Consider the following 25,115-nt stretch of genomic DNA (forward strand, 5'->3'; position numbering starts at 1 on the left):
CCCCTGGAATTTAATTTAAACTGAAAATATAAATCCCCATAATGAGAAAATTAATTTCTATCATTAATCAGAAGCTCCTATATTTCTAACTAAATATTCCCTAAATATTTAAAATTAGGAACACATCTGCTTCTAAAGACAAAAATGTGTAGAGCTCTGCCATAACTGCCATATTAACTGCAGGTGTCTCAACATGCACTGCAGTGCACACTATAGAGCACTTCTGACCTCTGCTGCATATTCAGGGAATCACACTGCTGTGTTACATCAGCTTTCTTTTCTTTAATATGTATTTTGTCTTGTTTCATTGTCTTATAAACAGTAAATGTATCAGATGGAAATATCACCGTATTTTTATATATGGTAAGCTGATAGGAAATGCTTCTTCATAGTTGACATTGAATACTTAAAATATTAGCATTTTTAAAAATTCAATTGTCACATCACAGGACCATTGAAATACAGCAACGAAGGAAAAACGTGACAAAAAAATTGTGAAAAAAGAAATGGTGACCATATAAAATTATACACAAATCAACTTATATTTTATAACTACCCATAATTATCATATTCATTTGCATGGGATTTCTATTCCAAGCTACTTTAAAGATTATACGCACAATAAAACAAGGTAATGTTCTGTATTTTTTAGTTAAAGGTGAAAGCCTCACATCTATTTTAAATAGATCTAGCCTACATTCATTTTTACACACCAGACCAAGCAGAAGGTGTTAAGAGTGACATTTATTGTGGTCGAGTCGATTAATCTGAGCAGATAACCTGATGAACTCCAGTTAACTTCACATTACAACATGGAATGGATCTATATCTCAAACACGTTACTGCAACATGAGATTTTTCACATTATTTTGCTCCACACAAACATGAAAGGATTCAGTCATAAACACTATCCATGACTGAACTCAATGTATGTCTTGCATTTGATTTAGATGTCAAATAATACTTTTTTTTTTTTTTTTGCTTCACTCACTGTCAGTTTTCCCTGAGCTCCACTTATAATTTTTTTGCATAAATAACAATCCTAATTTTCTTGGCATAAACATTTTGACCTGTTCTGACTCTTCTGGTCAATCATGTGATAACGTATTAATCAGTCTGACATCAAAAATATTTAGGCCTAATTTTTTAAGTATATGTGATCCTGGACCACAAAACCAGTCATAAGTGTAAATTTTTCAGAAATTGAGATTTCTACATCATATGAAAGCTGAATAAATAATCTTTCCATTGATGTATGTCCTATTTGTTAGGATTAGACAATATTTGCCGAGATACAACTGTTTGAAAATCAGGAATCTGAGGGTGCAAAAAAATCAAAATACTGAGTAAATCACCTTTAAAGTTGTTCAAATGAAATTCGTAGCAATGCATATTACTAATCAAAAATTAGCTTTTGATATATGTACGGTAGCAAATTCACAAAATATCTTCATGGAACATGATCTTTTGGCATAAAAGAAAAATGGATCATTTTGACCCATACATTGTATTTTTGGCTATGCTAAATATATGCCCCAGCGACTTAAGACTGGATTTTGAGGTCCAGGGTCACAAATAATAATATTTATTTATGTATTTGAATTGCATATACATTTTCCATTCATTTGGGTTACAGTTTTGACAAAAACTAATAAACTTAATGTGATAAATATTTGTCAGCCATACATAAATGAAATGGCTAAGAAACATTTAAGATTTCTGTCTATTTTATTTAAACAATCATATTTTCCAAATTTATTCAAATTGCTTAGAATCAGTTCACTGTGAAAATTACATTTATTCAGTTAAAAAGCATAAACATGGTTAAAATATGGCTAGCTGTGGAACAAGCGATATTAATTTAGTTAGAATGTATGAGATTGAAACAGTTATTGATGATAAATATATAAAGCTGGTTATTGTGTATTTAAAACATTCAGCTTGGTACTATAATAGAAATCTTGTTGGTTTGCCTGAAAAATACACATTGCATTAAGTTTATTAGTTTATGTTTAAAACTAATGCAAATGAATGATAATTTTATGTGCAATTCAAATCTTCAGTTTAGTCTTCAGAGGAGTTCAGAATAGGTTGTTATAGCTTTCAATAAACACTCCTTTTGGGAAGAAAGTTTTGATTTCTCAAATGCATATCATTCTGAAACATATACTCTCATGGAATATCAGGCTCTTTTATCTAAAAAATATTTTTTATTGATTCCTCATGATATGACCCCCTTTAAAAGCGTGGAGACAGAGAAAGACAGTTTTGTGGTGGGTCGGGACAAACACAGACAGAGGCAGAAGAGGCTGTTGCCCATCACAGGAGGAGAAGAGAGGCGTGATTGGGCTGCAGTGCTAGTGGCAGTGGCCTCAGCCAATCGGTGAGCTACCACATGTCACATGTCACAGTGTGCTGGTGGAGGAGGATGCCAGCCGTTTTCCTATGTATATTCTGAGAAAGAAAGTAAGAAATAGAAAGAAAGAGATAACCGGTCATCTTTTGTCTTCTGTCAGACAGCATCTGAGTTCTTATTTATGCTCTTTTTTAGGTAACATCATTGCCTGTAATGAAAACGGAAGTCAAAAATTCAATTTGTATGACTCGATACAGCATTTTAGAGAGTTTGAACAGCACAAACATTTCTAATTTGGGACTCGGGGACTGCAACAGGACCCTGGCCTTATACAGGGACCACTCACAATCATATTCAGATTAGATTTTATCTACAGTGAGGACAGAAGCCACTTTTGGGGGGGGGGGGGGGGGGGGGGGATATAATGAGAAATATAATAATATTTCTCATTATATCTGTATTTTTGATCAAATTAATGCAGCCACGGTGAGCACAAGACACTTCAAAACTTAAATAAATAATCTTATCAGCCCTAAACTTTTGAACATTATGAATGCATTTACATAGTCAGAGTGTTGTAACACTTACATATATGCACAATGTTAATTGTTATGCACAATGGACAGAAAACGCACACTGATTATTATGACAGAGCGGCAGTATAAAATGCCTTCCTGCGATGCAAATTAAAAATCAGATGGAGCTTCATTCTAAATAGTTTCCTGCAAAATCTCTTCTATTGCATTCACAGTCAAATTTTCACTTCAGGTGTACTTAATAAATTACAGAAATGTATTTTAGTGAAGCACAGAAGAGGACAAATAAAGAGAAAAGTGTTGAAAGGTGAAGAAAAGTGAAGAGACAGCTATATTGCCCAAATAACATAACTGTCACCATCAGAGAGACTATTTTATCCCCAAAACTAACACTCATCTATGCAGTCATGGCATATAGTTGTAGTAGATCACATTTTCAGTACAGTATGTCAATCAATGCACTTACATAAGTGACTTCTATATTTCATTCACATGCAGAACAATAATTTTAAGAATTCACTCATGCATTTAAATGCATAAACACTCCCAATCACAAACAGATTAAAGCAGATTGCTGTCACTTATGGTTGGCAAATGTGCACTCAGAGGTTTGAGCACTGTAAGGCAGTGTATTTAGATTCCATATGCTGTCAGTCGTGTGACTTTTAATGCAAATAGGCCTCACAATGGGATCAAAAAGCCATGTTTAAAGGCTCTTTCCCAGTCAACATCAATCATCGTTTGCATTAAAATCAGTGGTACAGCCATAGACTAGGAGTGAAGCGTGACTTCAGTGGGGCTCTACAGGCCATATGTCCACAGAACCCTACACTTTTATTTATGCCGATTACCTTTAAAGACACTGAATTCGAAATATTGAAATTCTAAAATATTGACATGTACAAAGGGCAATATATACAGACTATTTGTGACCCTGGACCACAAAACCAGTCATAAGGGTCAATTTATTTTTCGAAATTGAGATTTATGCATCATCTGAAAGCTGAATAAATAAGTTTTCCATTGATGTATGGTTTGTTATGATAGGACAATATTTGGCCGAGATACAACTATTTGAAAATCTGGAATCTGAGGGTGCAAAAAAATCTAAATATTGAGAAAATCGCCTTTAAAGTTGTTCAAATGAAGTTCTTAGCAATGCATATTACTAATCAAAAATTAAGCTCTAATATATTTACAGTAGGAAATTAAAAAATTTCTTCATGGAACAGAGGATACTTAATATCCTAAAGATTTTTGGCATAAAAGAAAAATTGATCATTTTGACCCATACAATGTATTTTTGGCTATAGCTACAAATATACCCCAGCGACTTAAGACTGGTTTTGTGCTCCAGGGTCACATTTATACATAGATAAACCTCATTGACACATTTGATGAAATTTGACCTCACATGCTTCCTGTGGATTCTTGAAGCAAAAGATTTGCAGTGATATTAAAATGAAAATATTAGAAGATATAATGAAATATGAGAAAAGTCTCACCCCAGACCCAGCGTCAGAGCGTGTGAGGCGAGCAGAGAGGGCAGGAGGATGAGGAGCACGTCTGAAGAAAACAAACCCCTCTTCATCACCTCTGTCTTCCTCACACTCAGAGAGCCGGACTGCTTTGGGTGATGAAACACAAACTCCCTAAAGACAGAAAGAGAGATAAATCAGGGTCATTCAGCAATATAATCAAGCATCTTGAAGCATCTTGGAGACGTGGCCACAGTTCTTAGTTTGTTCTCAGTTTGTTCTGTTTCTTCATGTCATTCCATACAGACAGATCAGATCTCTGTGTGGAGCACTGGCTGTTGTCAGACAAAAGTCTCACTGGATTATTACAATTAATGGCAAAATTAATGTTTGGAAATTTAAACTGATATTTCCTATGGACACACTACAGCAAAATATAGAAATATCTGACTTAAAACCATTTTTAGCTAGTGAAAATACTGTTAAATACTGAAAATACTGTAGTGTTCTAATAATTATGGCCACAATTGTACATATGCATTTGGAATATTCCAGATGTGATACTATAAATACATTCAATCCAAGTTTATTTGCACAGTTCAGTCAATGCAGCCTATTTTGCATGGCTTTTAATACAAAATTCTGATTACACAATATTATCAGCATAATTTCAGAGAAGCTGAATTGAAAATGCACATAAATCTGAATGTCTCAGTATTTCTCTATTGCTTTATTGAGGTGATGATAATGTTCTCCAGAATTACTGAGAAGAACAGACTGTCATATGATCGATGTCACAAATTTACTATTTGATTAGTGACATTACTGTAAAAAATTACCGTGATTTTAACAGTAAAAAACTGTGAAAATGCTACAGTAAAAACCTTCTAAATGGTTAACGTTAAGTTCCTGTAAAATTTACAGGGAAAACCCGTAAACTGACATTCCCAGAATTCCCTGCGTTGCATTTCAAATTTTGTTTGAATTTGATGTTTTTTCTTTGAAATAACTGTTTCTTCTTAGTTTTTTTCTTATCAGTTATGTTTATTAGGGTTGTATGTTTAATCTAATGTTGTTAAATTAATGTTTATTGTATATTTCAGTTTAATGAAACTCACCATGATGGTGTTTAGTGCTTGTGTGAATGACACTGTGCACCTTCTATATATATTATTATTTAAAAGCTGCTTGTGATTGGCTTTGGTTCATCATGTGACTTTCTCAGCACCTGCATGTGGTGGTTATCAGTGTATTTCAAAGGTACAAAACAGATTTCAGTACTTCAATAGGTTGGTATATTGACATTATATCAGTTAATGAAATTACGGTATTTAACTGTAAATTTAAGTTAAAACGGTGAAACCTAAAATGTTGTTACCATATTTTTTACGGTAGAATTCTGGCAACCACAGCTGCCTTTTTTTATCGTAGATTTTACGGAATTTTTTTACAGTGTACAGTAGAACTTATTTCTTGGACAACTTGTTTCTTAAAACATTTCTTATTCATTTTACATCAACATTCCTTTGTTTTAAAAAATTCTAATGTTTAAAAATGCTTTGTTTCTTCACAGATTTTCTGTGGTCCTTTCACAAATAGAATGCCTTTGAAACAAACATCCTGTCAGGCTGGATAATTTACTGAGCGTGCACCAGGTGAACCTGAAGGTGTTTTAAGCTAAATTTCTCTGAAATGGATTAAGCCAAATTCAGCATTGTAGTCCCAGTTTAAAGCTCATCTATCCTATCATATAAAGCTTGTTGCCTCATGCACATGCAAATGTGGGAATGCAAGCATATATGAAGAAATTAATTTTTTTAATGGAAGACGTTTGGCCAAGAGGATCTAAACATCACAGATGTTTAAAGCAGCTCAATGCAACCAAGATAAAACTCAAAGCTGCATGGTTGCAGGAAAGTGCATTGGTACTTGAACATTTTGAATTGTTATTATTTTAGATTTGTGATTTAGAACAGCATACACCAGCATCCTGGATCAAATTAGCTGAATGAAACCCAATACTTGTTTCTTAATAATTTTGGGGTGCCGTTTTGCCCGAGAACTTGCCCACACTTTCTCTCACAATATGATGCATTTCGTAGCATTTCTGTTATTGGCAACCATTTGTAAGGTGAAGAACTCTAGTTAATTAGTAGAGAAACTGCACAAAGACATGATTTCTGTCTTCCTCTGCATGCATGAATGATTCTGAAGACAGTATACTGTCCATTAAATATATTTAATGCCAAATCCTTATTTCAAGGTTAGAATTATGGTTATTCAAGGTTTTCAAGAATTTGAAGATTAGAATATTGTTTATTGACATTACATGAGCACAGATGTTTTCTCTTTCATCAGTGGGTGCTTTACTACATTGTGACTACATAGATTGTACTACATAGATTTTTCTTATTTTGAATAGTTATTTTCTAAGAAATTAACTTGAATAGTTATTTTCTTATTTCCTTTAATGTGAACGTTTTTTTGATCAACCAATACAAACAGCTGGAAGGATGGACACTAAATGTCTTTGCATCAGCTCTATTTCTAAAGATTGATTTCAAATAACCTTTGAAATGTTTTTCCAGCAAGACGTATATTTGCACAGTCAATGATAACTGGCATTGACAAAGTGAAGCTTTTTGTGCTTTCTCAAAGCTTTTTGCTTTTAATATCACCAGTCTCTATTGCTAAAATCTGCAATTCTACATCATTAAACACTGCAATTCAAAAAGTTTGTGACAAGGTTTTAGCTGTAATGATACGTGCATTAAGAAGTTTCTCCTCTAGAGAGCGAACTCATCCTCTCGTTAAACGGCATACAAGCGAGGCTCAGAATCACTGACTCATGGTGTGGCGCACAAGCTATTTTTGTGTGGCGACTAAATGATCCTCTCTGAGATTTAAGCAGAGGTATGCAGGGCTAACGGAGGTCAAACGCTCCACTGCAAGACCTGCAATCTGAAAGCACACTTCAGCACACAAGAACACCTCATTTATTTTTACCAATAATGCCATATGGTGTTCATGATGTATTTGCATCCTTAATAAGCATAATTTTATCTAGGACTGCAAACTGCCATCATGTGCAAAAAAATATGAATAATACTCAACATTTTTTTTATTTTCTAGGCCAGGGGTCTCCGAACCCTGCTCCTGGAGAGCTACCGTCCTACAGATTTAAGCTCAAACACGGATTACGCTCAAACACCCAATCAAACACGCCTGAACCAGCTAATCAAGGTCTTCAAGGCTACTTGTCAATTTCAGACAGGTGTGTTGGAACTGAAATCTGCAGGATGGTAGCTCTCCAGGAGCAGGGTTGGAGATCCCTGGTCTAGGCTATTCCAACTGTTTTCTTAATTTCACAAATCCTCTGCAGTTCCATTATATATCTCAGACACCTGAGTATCAGGAGTAACCACAGAACACCTGAATCAAAGTATGAATGAAAGGTAAATCTTACTTGGGCGGGAGGTTTTCTGGCCGACTGGACCAATCCCACACCCATTCAGCACTCACTCGCCTGTCATTCTCATCCGACTGAAAGACAAACAGTGCAGAGATGTGTGAGAGCATTATTTACATGCTTTACTTGCCTTAAATCAGTAGCTTCAGGAACCAGGTGTACATTGGACATCAAGTGACCCACAGAAACAAAACTGCTTAATGTACTATAATGTAAAGTGTACTGAAAATGACTAATGCTATAAACCACACTGGCAACAATATGCAAAATTACTTAATAAATGTTTAATTGTCAATGCAAGTGAACCTGTATTTATTGTAGCCTTTATTTAACGCATTTTCTTCTTTTTCAATGTCATATTTACCATGCGAAGTTTCCACTATCCTATTTATGCACAATTATAAAGTCTCTTAAATGCTGACCAAGACTGCATTTATTTGGTCAAAGATACAGTAAAAACATTAATATTGTGAAATATGATTACAATTTGAAGTAGCTGATTGAATATACTTTAAAATGTAATTTATTCCTGTGAAAATAAATTACATGTCACATGATCCTTCAGAAATCATTCTAAAATTATTCTATTATATAAACTAAATTTCTAATAATATTTCACAATATTACTGTTTTTACTGTATTTTTGATCAAATAAATGCAGGTGTGCATGAGAGACTCCTTTCAAAACATTAATCAATTATTACAAACTTTTGACAGGTAGTGTAAAGTTACATTGTTTTTGCTTGATTATTGAGTGACTAATCAAAAAGAGCATATACATAAAACCATAGACTAATTACCATTGCAAAGTCTGTATCAATTTATCATAATTAAAGTACGGTTGTAACCATAATAAGGTCATTAGACTTTCAAAACCATCATCATTCAGCTCATTGCTTGTCGATATAAAACAGCCTCCTTTATTTGGCAGTATTGTGGGAACGAACATACACTGAACACTGCCTCAGGTGTCTGTTACCTGTATAGTCACACAATCTGTGCTGCTGCTGCCCTCGCTGGCTGGTTTGGGAGATCCAGATGTTCTCGGGGTCATGACCTGTGGAGGACTGAATTCAGAGAGGAAGCCTGTGTTATAAGAGTAGTACGCAAAAATATTACCGGAGACTGGATGCATTGTAATTTCTCCCCTACACACACATACACACTCAGATGATTTAATGTTCATGAAACTGGAGTTCTCATATACAGTGTCAGCTTTGTCTCAGATGTTTCTTCTAAAATGTATCAGGTGATATAAATGAGTAAATTGCTGAGATCCAGTAACAGAGAAAACTATAAAATAAATGTAAGCAGCTCAGATCTTTTGGTCTGGGAAGAATTCAATGGGAAATGTGTAAGTTCATATTGAAATATCTTTTAACTGCAGAGTACATGCAGTTTAAGACGTTGTTGAGATCTCACCGGAAACTTGATAGGAGACACTGATGAAACATTTGAGAAGGAGGTCAGCAGAATAAGCAGAACTATCAAAAATCAGTTCATTAAAAAAATACATTATCAGGTTTTCCCCAGTTTTGACATCAAAACACAAACAGTCATGCACACAAAACAGACAGACACTGAATACGCTGGCAAAATGCTGGTTAAGCTGTTCACCTGCAGAGCAAAATTGAGGTAATAACCAAAAATAAGATTGACATTTTCCTGATGAAACAACACAGTTTTACACTGCAGGCTTATTAACCCTCAGAAACCAAGCATGGAAAGTAATGATGCATTATCTTTTTCTTCACTGAAAATGCCTATAGGAAGCCACCGTTATAAAAAAAATGATACAAGCATATTTTGTTTTGGAGTATATTGCTGGAAAACAAACTGTCAGGGTTGAAAAGACTTTCTAGTGCTTCATGAAAGACTACATTAAAAATCATTTGAAATAATTCTATGATTAATTGAATGGGCTTCATTTTGTAAACTAGAGATGCCCAAAGTTGGCATGTGATAAACTTTGATTTGGCCCACCATGCCACAAGAAGAGGGGGGAAATAATAAAAAATAAAAAATAAAAAAAAAAACTTTATTTTCTATTTTTGTTTTAACTGAAAAAAAAAAAAATCAATCAATAAATCATTTAATATTTAACTTACAAAATAATAATTAATTTTAATATAGTATAAATTGTAAATTTACATATGGCCCATCGCCCTCAGTCAAGTTTGATTTTTTTGCCCATTGTATTAAAAATTTGGGGCACAATATTGAAAAAGGTCAACCACTAAAATCCAGTGTTCTCATTTTTGCTACACAAACATTGCCTAAAATGTATATAGGTTGATAATATGGTAATCACTCATCAATAATTAAACATTAGATCGGAAAAAAAAAGTTTGCAATGAAGTCTTTAGCAAGCTGTGACATTCAATATGCACGTTTTTCCAGCCAAAATTTATGTGGCAGTACATTTCAGAGGTACATGTGTGTAAAGTTTTTATTAAAATTCAGAGACATATTTAGATATTTAATATTTAGATAAAAAGGTATGGTATGAGTGTCAAACACACAGCTTGATGTCTTGAAGAAACTCATCAAATAAAGATTCTTATTTGTGATTTTTTTCTTTCGTAAGAGCAGATTTGTTTACTTCCAAGTGCACAGGTTCAAATAGTCACAGTTGCCAAAGAACAGCTCAAACAGGCCTTCAGCTCCACACCTTTCTGTTTGACTACTCCTCTCACACTCCAGCTGAGCTTCCAGCAGAATCCTCTCCAGCTCCCCCTGCACGAAGGAGGCTGTGGTGCCCTGTGCTTCTGTTGGACCTGCAGAAGCCACCAGACCCTCCAGCTCCACCCAAGAGCCTGAAGGACATATGAAAGACATTCCAGACTTGGATTAATAAAATGGGTTCAGCTTGATCGCTCTGTGACAGTGGAATTTGTAACTTTCACATGGAATTTATATGTTAAAGTCAAATTAAACACATGTTGTTTCCCTATTTTGGGACATATTTCCAGGTAAAACTGGACAGTGGATGAGAAAAGATGTAGAACAGGACTTGATTTTACACAATGGGAAATGATTGGAAAGAAAAGCATCTCTGACAGGTAGTGGATAAGAGAGGTTGTAAAATAACAAAGCTTGCATGCATCACTCATTTACCTATTTATCTATCATTCTGTCCATCCATCCATCCATCCATATATCTATCCATCATTCAATCTACCTGTCTGTTGTTCTGTCCATCCATCCATCCATCCATCCATCCATCTATCTATCTATCTATCTATCTATCTATCTATCTATCTATCTATCTATCTATCTATCTATCTATCTATCTATCTATCTATCTATCTTTATATCTCTCACACACTGATTGTTGACATGAACACATGGACATGAGGATACAGTACTGTTGCCCAAACAAGAGCTTGCTTACATAAGCATTTTATTTCTGTCAGAGATCAGCCAGTCACATATCTCTCTCTCTCCCTCTCTCTCTCTCTCTCTCTCTCTCTTTCCCTCCCTCCCTCCCTGTATTTGTTCTAATTCTGACCTTTATCACCTTTCCCCATGCCTTGAGCATCCTCTCTTTCTGCCCTTCCTGGTCATATTGGGGGTTGTTTTTCAGAGACAGGGGTCTTGCAGTGGAGAGAGGAGGGACTGTGCCATTTGCCCAGATGCTCCAGCATGTGGAACTGTGACATAACCACAGACGAGGGCCGCATGTTACGTATACAGAGCATAATATCAATCTGTGAGTAAGTGAGTGTGAGTGTATATGTGTGTGTGTGTGTGTGTGTGTGTGTGTGTGTGTGTGTGTGTGTGTGTGTGTGTGTGTGTGGATGAGGGAATGCGCATGCTTTTGTGTGTTTTAAGAATGATAATGACAGGGATTTGTTTTTATGAAGAACTTGTGTGTTCTGCAAACACTGTTCTCACGTTTTCCCCTGCGGACAGTTTAAGCTACTGATCAAATTATAAGAGCTGTTAACCCTCTTCACAGTAATTGGTTTAGAGAGAGGCATAACAGGCGAGTCATGGAATCTGTTTACATAACAATACAGACAAAAACAATGGCACAGCAAAAACAATGGCACAGCAAAATAAAAACAGACAGATGTAATAGAACATGCTTAGTACAAAAAATGCCATTCAGGCTCAATGGTTTTAATTGTAATTATTTTTACGATAAGTAGCCCAACTTATTTTGTAATTAAATTTAAAAATATAGTTTAAATATTTAATGTGCATTCGTGTTATTTTAGTTTATAAAAAATAATTTAATTGAATAATACTGGCGATATAAAATCGAATTAAAACGTAACATAATTTCAATATGTGCATATAAATCTAAACATAAATAGGCTTACACATAATATATATATATATATATATATATATATATATAATCACAGGTTATAACAATTAAGCAGTGTTGTGTAGATATGTAGTTGTCTTACCGTGCAAAGCATCATCCGGTGATTGAGATCCTGACAGAGCCATGATGGGACAGAGGAGTTCAGCAGCAGATGCACTGACTTCAGCTCCTCTCGACTCTCTTTGCCTGTTTCCCTGTCCTCTGTGTGAACGTGTATGTGTTCACAACACTGTTGTTGTGTGTGTTTGAGTGGATAAAACTCGCTAATCACTGTTTCTTAGAGGACGTTTCCTTTCTGTCCTCCAGGGGGCGCTCGGTGGCTCATAAAACCGATGCTTCACAATTAAAACACACGTTTTTTGTGTTATTGAATTATTGTGTATCACTAATTGAAAAATTAAAAGTTAAAGAATATTCTTTTGAATTTTTTTTTTAAATCATATATTTTAAGTTACCATAAATAATTGTGACAAATGACCATGCAATTTACCATCTGGTCTAAATTACACCTGAATAGTGATATTTGATATATTTAATGGATGTTTTATTTATTTAAAAACAATGGGAAAGAGGTGAAACAGAATAATAATTATTTAACGCCCATCGTTGCTGACCAATCAGAGACAACTTCCGGGTTTGTACGCCCCGCCCTTTGTTTCGCCGGTTTCAGAGAGGCTTTGCTGGATTGCTGTTCTCCGCGCTTATTCTGTTTTTATGACGTAAATGCATTAATCTCTCGTTCTCCCCACGTGTCACCCAGCAGGAAGTAAATATTGGCCTAATTGCCTTCTTTTTCATAAGCAGGCCAGATATGTGCCTATTTTCAGTCTAAAAACTCAGCAGGTTTAGGTTTTGTGTATTTTATATTCTTTAATGACCCATGTCCAGATATCACATAAATTATGTTTAATGGTTCAGCATTAGATGTTTGTCTTTGATAGAGACAAGTGACACAACAGTGTCCCAAAATAAGTCACATGACAAACAAAACATCCAGTGTTGTTTCCCATTTAGAGACACCTGACCTCAGATAAACTTCTAATACATGGACCGATAATCTCTCCTGATCACCACACACACACACACACACTCATGTTGGTTTTTGTGGTTTATGGGGACTCTCCATAGGCGTAATGGTTTTTATACTGAACAAACTGTGTGTGCTATTGCCCTACACCTAAACTTAGCCCTCACAGGAGACTTTGTGCATTTTTAGATTTTCAAAAAAACACCATTTAGTATGTTTTTTAAGCCTTTTGAATTACGGGGACATAGGCAGTGTCCTCATAAACCACCTTCATATTGTAATACCTCTGTCATACCCATGTCATTATACAAATTTGTGTCCTCATAAACCACATAAACATGCACACGCGCACACACACACACACACACACACACATCACAAATCTAACAGACTTTGGAAAAGTTCTTCGCAGCATTTGTTATAATTCCTCGAGAACAATGACGATCAAGATCAATATTGTATATTTTACAAAAATGAGAGCTTAAAAAATTGCCTTTATTTTATGAATGACATTATTCATCTCTGAGGTCATTGGATGATGTTTGATACATCACCACCAGGAGGAGACAAAGCTGTTCGAAAACACTTCAGGATGGACAGAGCAACATGTAATATAACATGACCTCAAGTGCATTTTTGCTGTAATACACTGACGACTGCTTAATAAAGATATTCAGGATGTCATTTTTGCTAAAATGTTTTATTTTTCTAACATCCTTTGAAAAAGACTTTGATGGTCAGGCAGAGGTCTGGCTAAAGTTCTCAGGTGTCTTTCTGTCTGTTTACTGAAGGATGAAAAGGAAACATCCGTTTGTCCATCTAAAGAGCACCTGCTGACCATCTGACCCCAGGATTGTTCAACTTGTTCATGTTGCTCTGCCCTCAAGGCAAAGGTGTTCACTAACAGCAGCTATTAAAGCTGACCGTTCATCTTGCACCAGCTTATTCAGCTCCAAAAAAAGCTAATTCTAACGAAAAAGCAACCAGATCGTGGAAGTCATAAAACAGCTAAAATATATAATAAGTATTTCGAGGAAATGTTATGAAACTGTACTTATAGGCCCGGTTTCATAGACAGGGCTTAGACTAAGCCAGGATTAGGCTATAGTTCAATTAGGACATTTAAGTAATTTTTATAAACATGCCTTATAAAAAAATATTACTGCTGTGCATCTTGAGACCAAACAAAGGCACTGATATATTTTAAGATCAGTCGATGCAAGTTTCTTTCATTTGAAACAGCTCAGACTTACATTTTAGTCTAGGACTAGGCTTAAGCCTTGTTTGTGAAACCGGGGGATAGAATGGTCAAAAAGTTCAAAACCTTCAGTTTTTAAATGTTTTAAAAAAGCATTTTATTGGTTATGCGAATGCTAGAGGAAACATTAAGGGACCGTTCTATTTAATCATTTTGCAAACATTATGGGAAGTAGTAAGTAAAGTCTAAAAACAGTGTGTGTGTGTGTGTGTGTGTGTGTGTGTGGGTGTTAAAGTTTTGAGAACGTTATTAATACATAACTTTGAATGAACATTCTGCTAACATTACTGGAAGAATGTTTGTTCATAACTTTGAGGGAACCTTGCCAAAAACTTGGCCAAACGTTCTGAGAATATTCCCTGTGAGCTGGGTATTTGCTAAATGGGACTGTAAGGCATGAAGATTCTAAGATATTATAAATATTATAACATCATGATTTTCTGTAAAGCTGCTTTGTAGCCTACTCTGAAAAGCTCTGTTCCCATAAAAATGGCTTAGACTATCACAAATAACACTCTAGGGACATTTCATTAAAATTGTTCTCACAACATTTTATGCAAACATTCCAAATATTGATAACATCATAAAGACTGTTATTCTAAAAATGTTTTCATTCAATGTTATGAGAATGTTCATCAAGTACAAATTGCATCATAAGGTGTACTCAGAACATTTCATGATAACATTATGAAAACCTCAATATAAGGACATTCCAAGAACGTTATTCTAAGAACATTTGCTCTCAACCTTACGAGAACATAATTTATTATGAATAACATTATAAGAACCTTCGATAAACATTATTTTAGGAACGTTTTGTCATAATATTTACATAAAGAACGTTCCCTGTCAGCTGGGGCACTAATCGTTTGTGGCTCTTTATCATAAGGAGACAGCAGATCTAGTGAAGACAACCCCATATTTCTTTATTTTTTTTTTTTATTGAGGCTGTGAAGGACTGAAGTGCAGTGTGTTCAATGAATTGTACTCTTGTACATACTGATTGTTCAGCTGACAAAATGTCTTTACAAAAGAAAAAAAAAAACAGTTTTGAGAGTTGTAAAAATTACATGAACTAGACTAGGACCTTTATACAGTGCATGCCATAATAAAGACTGTAAGTCTATTTCTCACAGCCTGAGTTTCATTTTATTCAGTGTGGCGTCTAACCTGACCTAAACTGTGGTCACATTAGATTTTGCTAAATTTCTTTGATATCACACTCTGCGGTATCTTTAAAAAAAAAAAAAATGTTTACACATAAATGGCAAGAACTTGCAATATATCAACTTCCCTACAATGCTGCAATTTAAAATTGATGTTCTTTTAATTCAGTCATGCTGTGAGGTATTAATTTTCTTTTGGTCATGGTTTCACGTGATGCAAAAATTGTAGGTCAGAATTTAGCGAACTTGAACTTTGGAACACAGTGAAATGCAAAACTTCTCCACATGAGCTTGTGTTTCCACTCTCCTGCATTCACATAAATATACACACCTTAAGGTCTAAAACATGAGAACTACAAGCAATACAACGTTTTAAACATTGTTCAGACTACTAGCTGAGGGATATATATCGAAAACAGTATCATGAAAGAGTATGAAAATATGGGGACACTTGTTGATGGGGGGTTCTGTGCCCCAGTATGAAAGACTAGAAACGCCTCTGATGTCCAATAACACATTTGGCATTCTAACTCAGCCTGTTTACTGGGATGAAGTGTTTCCCAGGAGCGTGGGGACATTCTTGTGTTTTTCAGGACAGGCAGTGCTGAACCAGTTATCCCGTGTCATGTGACCCCGCTGGCCTGAACACGCTGGGATAACAAGAGGCCCCTGACACCACCGCGGGATTGAGACCCAACACTATATATAGCACAGATGAGGGCTGAAGGTACATCTCCAAATACACCAGCTCTCTGGCCTCAAGATTAAGCGGTCGGGGGAGACAGAAAAATACATAAATTTTAGTAGCCTTAATCTCAACGCTATCATTTTCCACTTCTATTAGTGATCTGATTTGGCCTACATACTGTAAGTATAAGTCTGATATTAGTTCAAACTCATTTTATAATCCATATGTATGGAAGTTGTTCAAAGATGCAAACCATGCAACACTTGCTTCTGTTTTGTTTGGAAATTGGCATTATTATTATTATAATATTCCACACATAGTTGTGGGCAGTTTTGTGGTGCAATGGCGTTAGTGGTGCAAAAATGACATATTTCAGCTTTGTATAAATGGTGCTTTATAAATTAACTTTATTAGTTAATTACATTTACATTTAGTCATTTAGCAGACGCTTTTATCTAAAGCGACTTACAAATGAGGACAATAGAAGCAATCAAAACCAACAAAAGAGCAACAACATGCAAGTGCTATGACAAGTCTCGCTTAGCCTAACGCAGGACATGTAGCAAGGTTTTTTTTTTAAACAAGTAGATCGAATAGGAAAAAAGACAACGTGTTAGTTTTTCAAGAAAAGCTAGCAGTTAGAGAATAAATATGCATTTGATAGAGGGTCAAGTGTGTGTAGGTTTTTTTAAATAAAAAGAAGACAGACAAAATAGAATTAGAATAGAGAGAGCTAAAGTTAGAGGGTCAAGTAAAGATGGAAGAGATGTGCTTTCAGCCGTTTCTTGAAGATGGCTAAGGACTCAGCTGCTCAGATTGAGTTGGGCAGGTCATTCCACCAGATGGGAACAGTTAATGAGAAAGTCCATGAAAGTGATTTTGTGCCTCTTTGGGATGGTACAATAATGCATCGTTCACTTGCAGGACGCAAGCTTCTAGAGGCACATACTGTAGGTCTAACTATTAGGACAAATTCATCAAAACGTAATTCCAAACTAGCGTAATTTTCATTTGTACAATATTAAATAAAACACAAAAATCTCTACAATAGACTAATAGCCTGCATGAATACATTTTAAACTCAAATACATAGAATCAGTATTTTAAAACTGTTATAAAAAATTAAGACCCCTTTCATTGTTTTCATAATCTACTGGCAGAGGAAAACTTTAAACACCAAAAAATTTTAATATTTACATATTCAGTATGTCCATGATTAGTTTTTACAGAATTTATAAGAGCTTTTAAGACTTGCAGGCTGTAAAAAGTGTGATGTGTTGTAATGATATACTAGTTAAGGACATTATTAATAATTTTTGCATTGAAATTCTACCGTGAAACCGTTGTAACTGTACATTTCAATACAGGATTGACAGAAAAAGAACAGACATGCATGGGTTACAAAATTATTTACATATTCATTATGTGCATGGATGCATATTATTCAGTGATTTAAAAGTGTATGCATTTAATGTGATTGTCTGTAAAAATTTCTTGACAAAAATGGCATAACTTTTCAAGCACCATCATCTACCTCTCTTTTATAAACATGTTCATTCAGAGCTGGACTGAAGATGGAGGAGAGCTGATGTCCTGTGCTGGATCTGTCCTGCTCCTGGATTCACTTCTAAAATCTCTGTTCACTTCAACAGACAGAGCGATCCAGTGGATGTCCTTCACCCAGAGCACAGCACGACAAAAATACTGTCATCTTACACGTCCTTCTAAAGAAACAGAAACACAGAGATTTTCCAGATCTGTTCCTGTAACATTACAGCATCATTCATTTTATTTGATTTATTTATTTACATTTTATGAACCAATTTTAATAGCAGCAGAAAATGGGAAAAATATATTCAAATGTTAAATGACAGTATGTTACCGTGCTGAAATGCACAGCGCAGAAGATGGTGATGATGAGGATGCCGATGATGATGGATGCGATGGAAACATAGAGCGCCATCTTCCCTAAACGCCTTGAACCCTCATAATCCCCCTGATCATAACTGTTTCTGGACTATAAAAGACAGAAGATACATTCAAATTAAAATATTTAGAGACACAAGACCACAAGCTTTTCACTCTCTCTTTGTGATGTGTTTTTGTGTGTGTGTTCATCCAGTCAAACTAACATCAGCAATCAAACCAACAATTATCATTAGTCTTGCATACAGTTGCTGCCCAGATAGCACACATATGTCTGCAAGCTACAGTCGTGGTCAGAATTATTGGCACCCTTGGTAAATGTGATCAAAGAAGCCTCTGAAAATAAACCTGCATTATTAATACCTTCCATCTTTTATTTTAAAAAAAATCACAAAAAACCTTTCATTGAACTAAAACAGCTGAAAATGGGGGCAAATCTCATCATGAAATAAATGTTTTTCTCAAATACACGTTGAACTAAATTATTGGTACCCATAGAAATTCGTATGAGTAAAATATCTCTGAAGTATATTCCCATTCATATTTACAATTTTGAGCACTCTAGGGTGATTATGAACATGAAATTATCCAGCCATGGCTTCCTGTTTCACAGAAATATAAATAGGAGGGAAAACAAAGCCCACATTCCCTTAATCATCCATCACAATGAGAAAAACCAAATAATATATTTCTGATGTGCAGCAAAAGATAATTGAGCTTCACAAATTAGTGAAGTGGCTTTAAGAAAAGAGCTAGAGCAGTGAAAATTCCCGTTTCCACCATCAGGGCAATAATTAAGAATTTCCAATCAGAAAATGTTATGAATCTGCCTGGAAGAGGACGTGTGTCTATATCATCCTAATGCACGGTGAGAAGGAGAGTTTGAGTGGCCAAAGACTCTACAAGGACCACAGCTGGAGAATTGTAGAGAAAGGTTGAGTTTCGGGGTCAGAAAACCTTAAAAAACATTGTTAAACAGCCCCTACATCACCACACTACAACTCCAGTATATTCAGTTATCAGACAGGACTGGAACTTCAAGTGGGACTGGCTTCTATGGTTAGAAGAAACTAAAAAATTAGCTTTTTTAGCAGCAAACACTCAAGATGAGTTTGGTGAACACAGGGATAAAAAATACAATGTGTACAATGAAATATACTGCTGTATTTTTGATGTTGTGGGCCTATATTTCTGCTGGAGGTCCTGGACATCTTGTTTAGACACATGGGATCATGGATTCTATCAAATACCAACAGATAAAAAATCAATAAGTGACTGACTCTGTTAGAAATCTTATAATGGGCCATGTTTGGATCTTCCAACCAGACAATAATCCAAACACAAACCTCAAAAACAACACAAAAATGGGTCACTGAGCACAAAAGCAAGCTTCTGCTGGCCATTCCAGTCCTCTGACCTGAACCCTGTAGAAAATGAGTGAGGTGAACTGAAGAGGAGAAGCACTGTCATGGAGCTGTGAATCTGAAGGATCTGGAGTGATTCTGGATGAAGGAATGGTCTCTGATCTCTTGTCAGGTGTTCTCTAACCTCATCAGACATTATAGGAGAAACTTTAGAGCTGTTAAAGCAGTTTTTTTCAACATGCATTAATTCATCTCACTCACAAAATAAAAAACATTTAGTATTCCTCAAAATGAATTAAAACACTGTTCATAACACAAAGAGATAATAAGTTAAGCATTTAAGTTTAACACTAGTTTGTTCGAAATCAAATTAAAGGTGCAATATGTAATGTTGACAGCTAGTGGTTAAAATTATTCTGCAGTCCAAAATCAAAATATTGAAGAGAGTTGTTTCTCCCCCCACTTCTCCTCAGACTCAATGCTCACACGGGTTGCCAGATTGAGGACATGCATCAGAACTTGAAGAGCTTCACATTGTAAGTTTATGAGTTGATTAATCTGTGTTTTAATATAATTTTTAGTCGGATGCCGAGATTCTTTAGGTCAGGTAGAATGCTTGCAGATTTTCATGGATGCAATACGCCCATGTATTCTTCCAAACTGGCAACCGGGGGTGTTAAAATCCTGTTGGGTAATTCAGCAGTGGGCGGAATCACACAGACCAAAACAAAAACAGACATTCCAACATGGAACACACATTTCAAAGCAGAATAACTGGCTGTAGCATTGTTTTTCTGAGAAACAAGTGTGAGAACTTATAGCATGTTTCCTAAATAGGCCTATCTACAAATTTATTATGGTATTTTTACATTAGCACAAAAAAAACATACAGCACCTTCAATTAATAATAAAGGATTCCTTGACACAAACTGTTCTATCGATACAAGGCCTTGATTTCATGCAGACATTAATATAAATGCAGATAAAATCTTAAGCGGTAAACGCATTCCAGCCACATATGATTGTTGACTCACCATTACAGAGAAGACCAGGGCTAAAATATTGACAGGGTAGGCTGGACAGAAGCAGGTGAGGATGGTCAGGAGCAGGTAGTTTTTTAGAGGAGGTCGTGGAGTTGTAGAACCGAACCAGCTGTGATATAAATCCATGCTCCCGTTCAGAGAGCTCTTCCCATCCGTCTGCGAGCTGCCCGTCGTCATGATGGCAGGCGAACACTCCGATAACACACAAATATTCGAGTGTGGAGAAAAACAGTTTTAAAAACAGTTAAAAGAGATGAATAAATCCACCAGGGTTCAATGAGAACTGTGCAGGCTGTCAGGAAACAAGATGAAATGAAGAGTATTTTGGGCAGGAGGGTGTTTGCCAAGAAGAACCTGCGAGTAATGGGATCAGGGATATGAGACACTTTGCCATGGACGGATTCCAGGTCAGCAAAGTTTAAGTTTGTGTGATTTTATGATTTTCCATATCACACTAAAATTTGGTAAATATGTAAAACTGTTAAATGACAGCAGGACAGTCCCACAAAACTAGACTAATAATAGAGTCAAATGCAGAAATGGTGAGAAACCTTGTGTGTTTATGAGTGTGTGTGGCATGGGGCCATTGGGTGGTATTGGGGTCACAGGGTATCAGGTGTGTGTTAATGGGACAGAGATGAACATAACAGAGCAAGAAGGAGCAGATCTTTTCACCTGTTTGTTTACTTGGTGCACTGGAATCCTGCTAGCTAGTTATTAAATGGTTAAATGTTGCAAACCAGTTGAGAAATGTGTACAAACACACCAGAACCATTCTAGCTAACATGTTAGAGAGCATTTAAAATATCTACTAATATTTTTCATGAAAATATACATTTTGCATGGAAAAATATACATTTTTTGTGCTGTGAATGTTCCTGCCAATTTGTATAAACAGAAAATATATCAAAAGCTATACATTATCTTTTGTTTTACACATTGGAGAAATTGAATATTCAAAACAAATGTTAAAAAAGGTTATAATTAATAGACTAAGTCAAAAGTTTGGACACTATCTATCTATCCATCTATCTGTTTATTAATAATTCTATTTTATTAATAATTATTTACTGAATTATTATAATATATCATTATTCTAGTATTGCTGAGGTGCTATTTTATTTTTTATATTTAGATTTTTGTTGATTTGTTTCTTTAATTATTTATTATTTTCTGTTTTCATTGAAATTTTAGTTATTGCTATTTTTAGTTATTTTCTATTTTTTGACATTTTATTAGTTTTTGAACATCTGCATGTAGTTTTTTATTATTATTTTTCTGTTTTAGTTTTCTAGCTTATTCTTGCTGAAATACAATAAGCTTAAGATTTTTAACGTTTTATTTTATTTCAGTTAACATTTATTTTAAATAATGATTTTTTTTATGGTTTTAGTTTTAGCATTAGTTAACAATAATAACTCTGATATAAAAAGTTGACTTGTTTAAAATGTTTTTTTTTAACATGGTCTGCTAATATTAAAACCTCAATTTATTTTTTTTATATTTAATATAATATAAAGGCATAAAAATGTTTATTTTATTAATAATTCCTTAATTTTGATTACTTTATTCTGAAACAATTATATACGTGTGTGTGTGTGTGTGTGTGTGTCAAAACTTTAATATATATTTTTAATATTTTTAATTACATAATCTTTAAAAAGTACTCATTTTTTTTATTTATTTTTTTATTTTACAGGATATTTTAGATTTTGCTATTGCATTTACTACTCAAATTGACATTACAAAGAGAGCTATCCATTCCGCATATGACCAAAACATGACAATCTCTGCTAACACTTCCTGCAAATGCATCGAACCACAAAGAAAATCATGAATGCAGAGGCCATCAAATGGAATGTTTTAAAATAATTTATTAGGATCTTTTTACTTGAAAATTTCCAGAGGTGAAAAATAAAAAAATACAGTAAAGGGACAGCGGACCAGCGTATTTGAGCATCAGGTCACAGTGTTGACGTGCAGCTCCACAGCAACGGGACGGAGCGCCGCCCACTGATGCTTTCCAGTTCCACCGCTGATCCCCTTCAACAAACCCTCCAAACAAACAGCTAACATGTACGGTAAAAATCTGAGAAACTTTCAAGGGGTTAAAACGGATCTTGAAAAATATAGTTTTTTTTTCTGAAAAATAATTCTTAATGCCACATTACCGCCGTCGTATTCGTACCACCGTTAACGGCGTTCATTATTACTTGAGTTTAAAAATAACTTATTGCTTTTTGTTGGTTAAATAGTTACAGTGTGTGCCGTGCAGTAGTTTTGTGAGGCGTCCCTGTCAGCTGGAGTTTCGGTCGTCACGTGACCACCGCTCCAAAAAAGAGGCTACACGTGTCAAATGGAAGACTGAAAACCAATGCAATTAAGTAGAAATCAAACATATCCAAAGTTGCTGAAATAAAAAAAAAATCACTCTGGATGCGTGTTATTAGTCAAGCGTAATAATTTCCCCAGAAGGCCTCCATTAGAGCTGTGATGCCAGAGACGTTCCTCTCCATTCCTGGCAGAGACGAGACAGTTTCAAAGGTGGCAGTTGAATGCATGTAAACTACCTACGTGTACATCCTTACTTCAGTCTAAGCAGTCGCCACAACTTACACTCGCACACGCATCCAAACACACAACAACAGGTGTAACAGCGCTCAGACTCCTTTGCTTTGTAAATTTGTCCTTCATTTCTTCAAAAAACAGCATTGTACCGTCAAAAAACGAAAAGAAAAAAGGAGAACGGGAAAGATTTACAATAGAAATACACTGCGCAAAAAAATTATATATATAATATATATTTCCAAAAACAGCATGAAGAGAAGCCCAGCAGCCGTGCTCTTCGAAACTGAGGCGGATCAAGACCGCGTTTCCGTTTCCCAAAACCGGGACCAAATCATTTGCTCTAATGGAAAACGCAACCTGGTTTGACAGCGATGCGGTTTGACGCCTCGTAAGTGACAGCAAACATCAAAAAACGTGGATGGTTTCAAATTCACGAGCGTGAGGATTCATACAAAACCAAAACGACCGAAAGGTCTGTTGATTTGGAAAATTTAGGCCGAAAAAGCATCAAAAGTTTGATCGTAGAATAAATGGAGTCGAAAGTGAGAGAAGCACAACCAAAGACCCACATCGGTCCAACTTGGTCATGAAACTAGCCTCAGAAATGCAAGATTCAACATGAAGAAAGATGTTTGCATGTTAAAAACCATAAAGGACCCTCAACCCTCCCACAACCCCCGGGCCATCGGTCAGTCCGAACCCTCGAACCCTCCCACAATCCATGCAATATGTACAGTATCTACAAAAAGAAGCCGAACAATGAGCCTCAACATGAGCAGAACCAATTTCTGTGTAAAAATGTATCAAATATTCTTACATCTGAAAAGAATGCAGATTCACGCAGAAAATTCATGAATGAGGCCCGTTGTTTCTCATGTAAAAACCAATTTTACGGAAAAAATAACCGATTCAGCTTACGAATGTTCGTAATAACATTATAATAAATGCTGTGTAAAAACTACCAAAATATACATTTTTGTCCTGGTTTTTGTTGTTTTGTTTTTTGTAAATTTGATTCATTCTCACATATTTGTTCTGTGTTGTTTAGTTTCGTTTGAAACCAAACAAATCCTGGATTTTTTTTTTCCAGTTTCGTGCTCCTTCTCTCTCTTTCTCTCTCTCTCTGTCTTTCTCGACATCATCCGTTACAGCATGAGTACAGTAAAAACATAAAAACACAGTCAGCAAAAATACATAACAAATGCAGAAAAACTTGTCAAAATAAAAATCTGGGGAAACGAAATTCCTTGCGTGTTTCCGCACGTACAATCAAACAGTATTGTTTTGACAATGTTTTTTTTTTCTTCATTTTTTTTCTTTCAAAAGACAAGACGGCAGCATATCATAAATGAGTCGGATACGTCAGGAAGAAAATACGGGATGAGGAAAACGAAAAGTGATGTTAGTAGAGAATAGAGGAAAAGAAAAGGTGGAAACTCCAGAGCGGAGTCAGGAGAGGCCGGGGCCGGGGCCGCCCGTGGGGTTCGTCCCATAAGCACGTCAAGTCGTCAGCGGTGCTCACGGTTCACAAGCACGTGAGTTTCTCCTCCCACGCTGGACTCTGATTGGACGCCTCTCAGTGGTAGCCATTGGTAAAGGCTGTTGCAATCAAAGGACCCTTGGAGGAGAAAAAGAGGGGTTCAAACATATTTTGAGCAAAAGGTGAAAAAAACGTTTTACTTGTTTTTATGGAAGTCTTTCTGGCAAGACATTCTGGAGAGATTTCAAGCAGAAATGCGAAGCTCGTACTTTTAGTCAATTTTTATTGCATTTTGCTCAATGCAAATCTTAAATCTAAAATAAAAAGAAAGCTAAAGAGAAATATTTAAAAACTAAAACTAATAAAAAAATTTAAGTTAAATTAAAGTTAAATATTAAATACTACAATCTTATGTAAAGA

At 35.4% G+C, this 25,115-nt stretch overlaps 3 protein-coding genes across 4 annotated transcripts in view; all 3 read right to left on the reverse strand.

The window, feature by feature from the left end:
- Nucleotides 1-264: 264 nt before the first annotated feature.
- Nucleotides 265-12,426, reverse strand: LOC306871640 (BCL2/adenovirus E1B 19 kDa protein-interacting protein 3-like). 2 transcript variants are annotated; one of them, XR_013784349.1, is made up of 7 exons: nucleotides 12,258-12,390; nucleotides 10,511-10,655; nucleotides 8,819-8,906; nucleotides 7,837-7,913; nucleotides 4,398-4,544; nucleotides 2,020-2,454; nucleotides 725-1,648 (listed from the first exon to the last, which is right to left on the reverse strand). XR_013784349.1 is itself a non-coding variant. In XM_079419707.1 (6 exons), the coding sequence occupies exons 1-6, from the start codon at nucleotides 12,298-12,300 to the stop codon at nucleotides 2,406-2,408; spliced, it is 549 nt and encodes a 182-aa protein (XP_079275833.1). In that variant the 5' UTR covers nucleotides 12,301-12,426; the 3' UTR covers nucleotides 265-2,405. The 2 variants fall into 2 exon arrangements, 1 of the variants encoding a protein (XP_079275833.1); XM_079419707.1 differs by having other exon boundaries at nucleotides 265-2,454; nucleotides 12,258-12,426.
- A 5,600-nt stretch (nucleotides 12,427-18,026) lies between these two features.
- LOC306871618 (transmembrane protein 233-like) lies at nucleotides 18,027-20,824 on the reverse strand (the record flags this gene model as incomplete). The annotated part of the gene is made up of 3 exons (XM_079419683.1): nucleotides 18,027-18,038; nucleotides 18,197-18,331; nucleotides 20,639-20,824. The coding sequence occupies 3 exons, from the start codon at nucleotides 20,822-20,824 to the stop codon at nucleotides 18,027-18,029; spliced, it is 333 nt and encodes a 110-aa protein (XP_079275809.1).
- Nucleotides 20,825-22,502: 1,678 nt separating this feature from the next.
- LOC306870926 (RNA-binding protein Musashi homolog 1-like) overlaps nucleotides 22,503-25,115 on the reverse strand; it is a 32,155-nt gene continuing 29,542 nt past the window's right edge. The window contains exon 14 of the mRNA XM_079418517.1: nucleotides 22,503-24,833. Within this exon, the coding sequence (XP_079274643.1) occupies nucleotides 24,792-24,833 (42 nt within the window). The 3' untranslated portion in view covers nucleotides 22,503-24,791. The remainder of the gene's footprint in view (nucleotides 24,834-25,115) is intronic.

This window comes from Barbus barbus (assembly GCF_936440315.1).
Source record: "Barbus barbus genome assembly, chromosome: 6".
Lineage (NCBI taxonomy): Eukaryota > Metazoa > Chordata > Actinopteri > Cypriniformes > Cyprinidae > Barbus > Barbus barbus.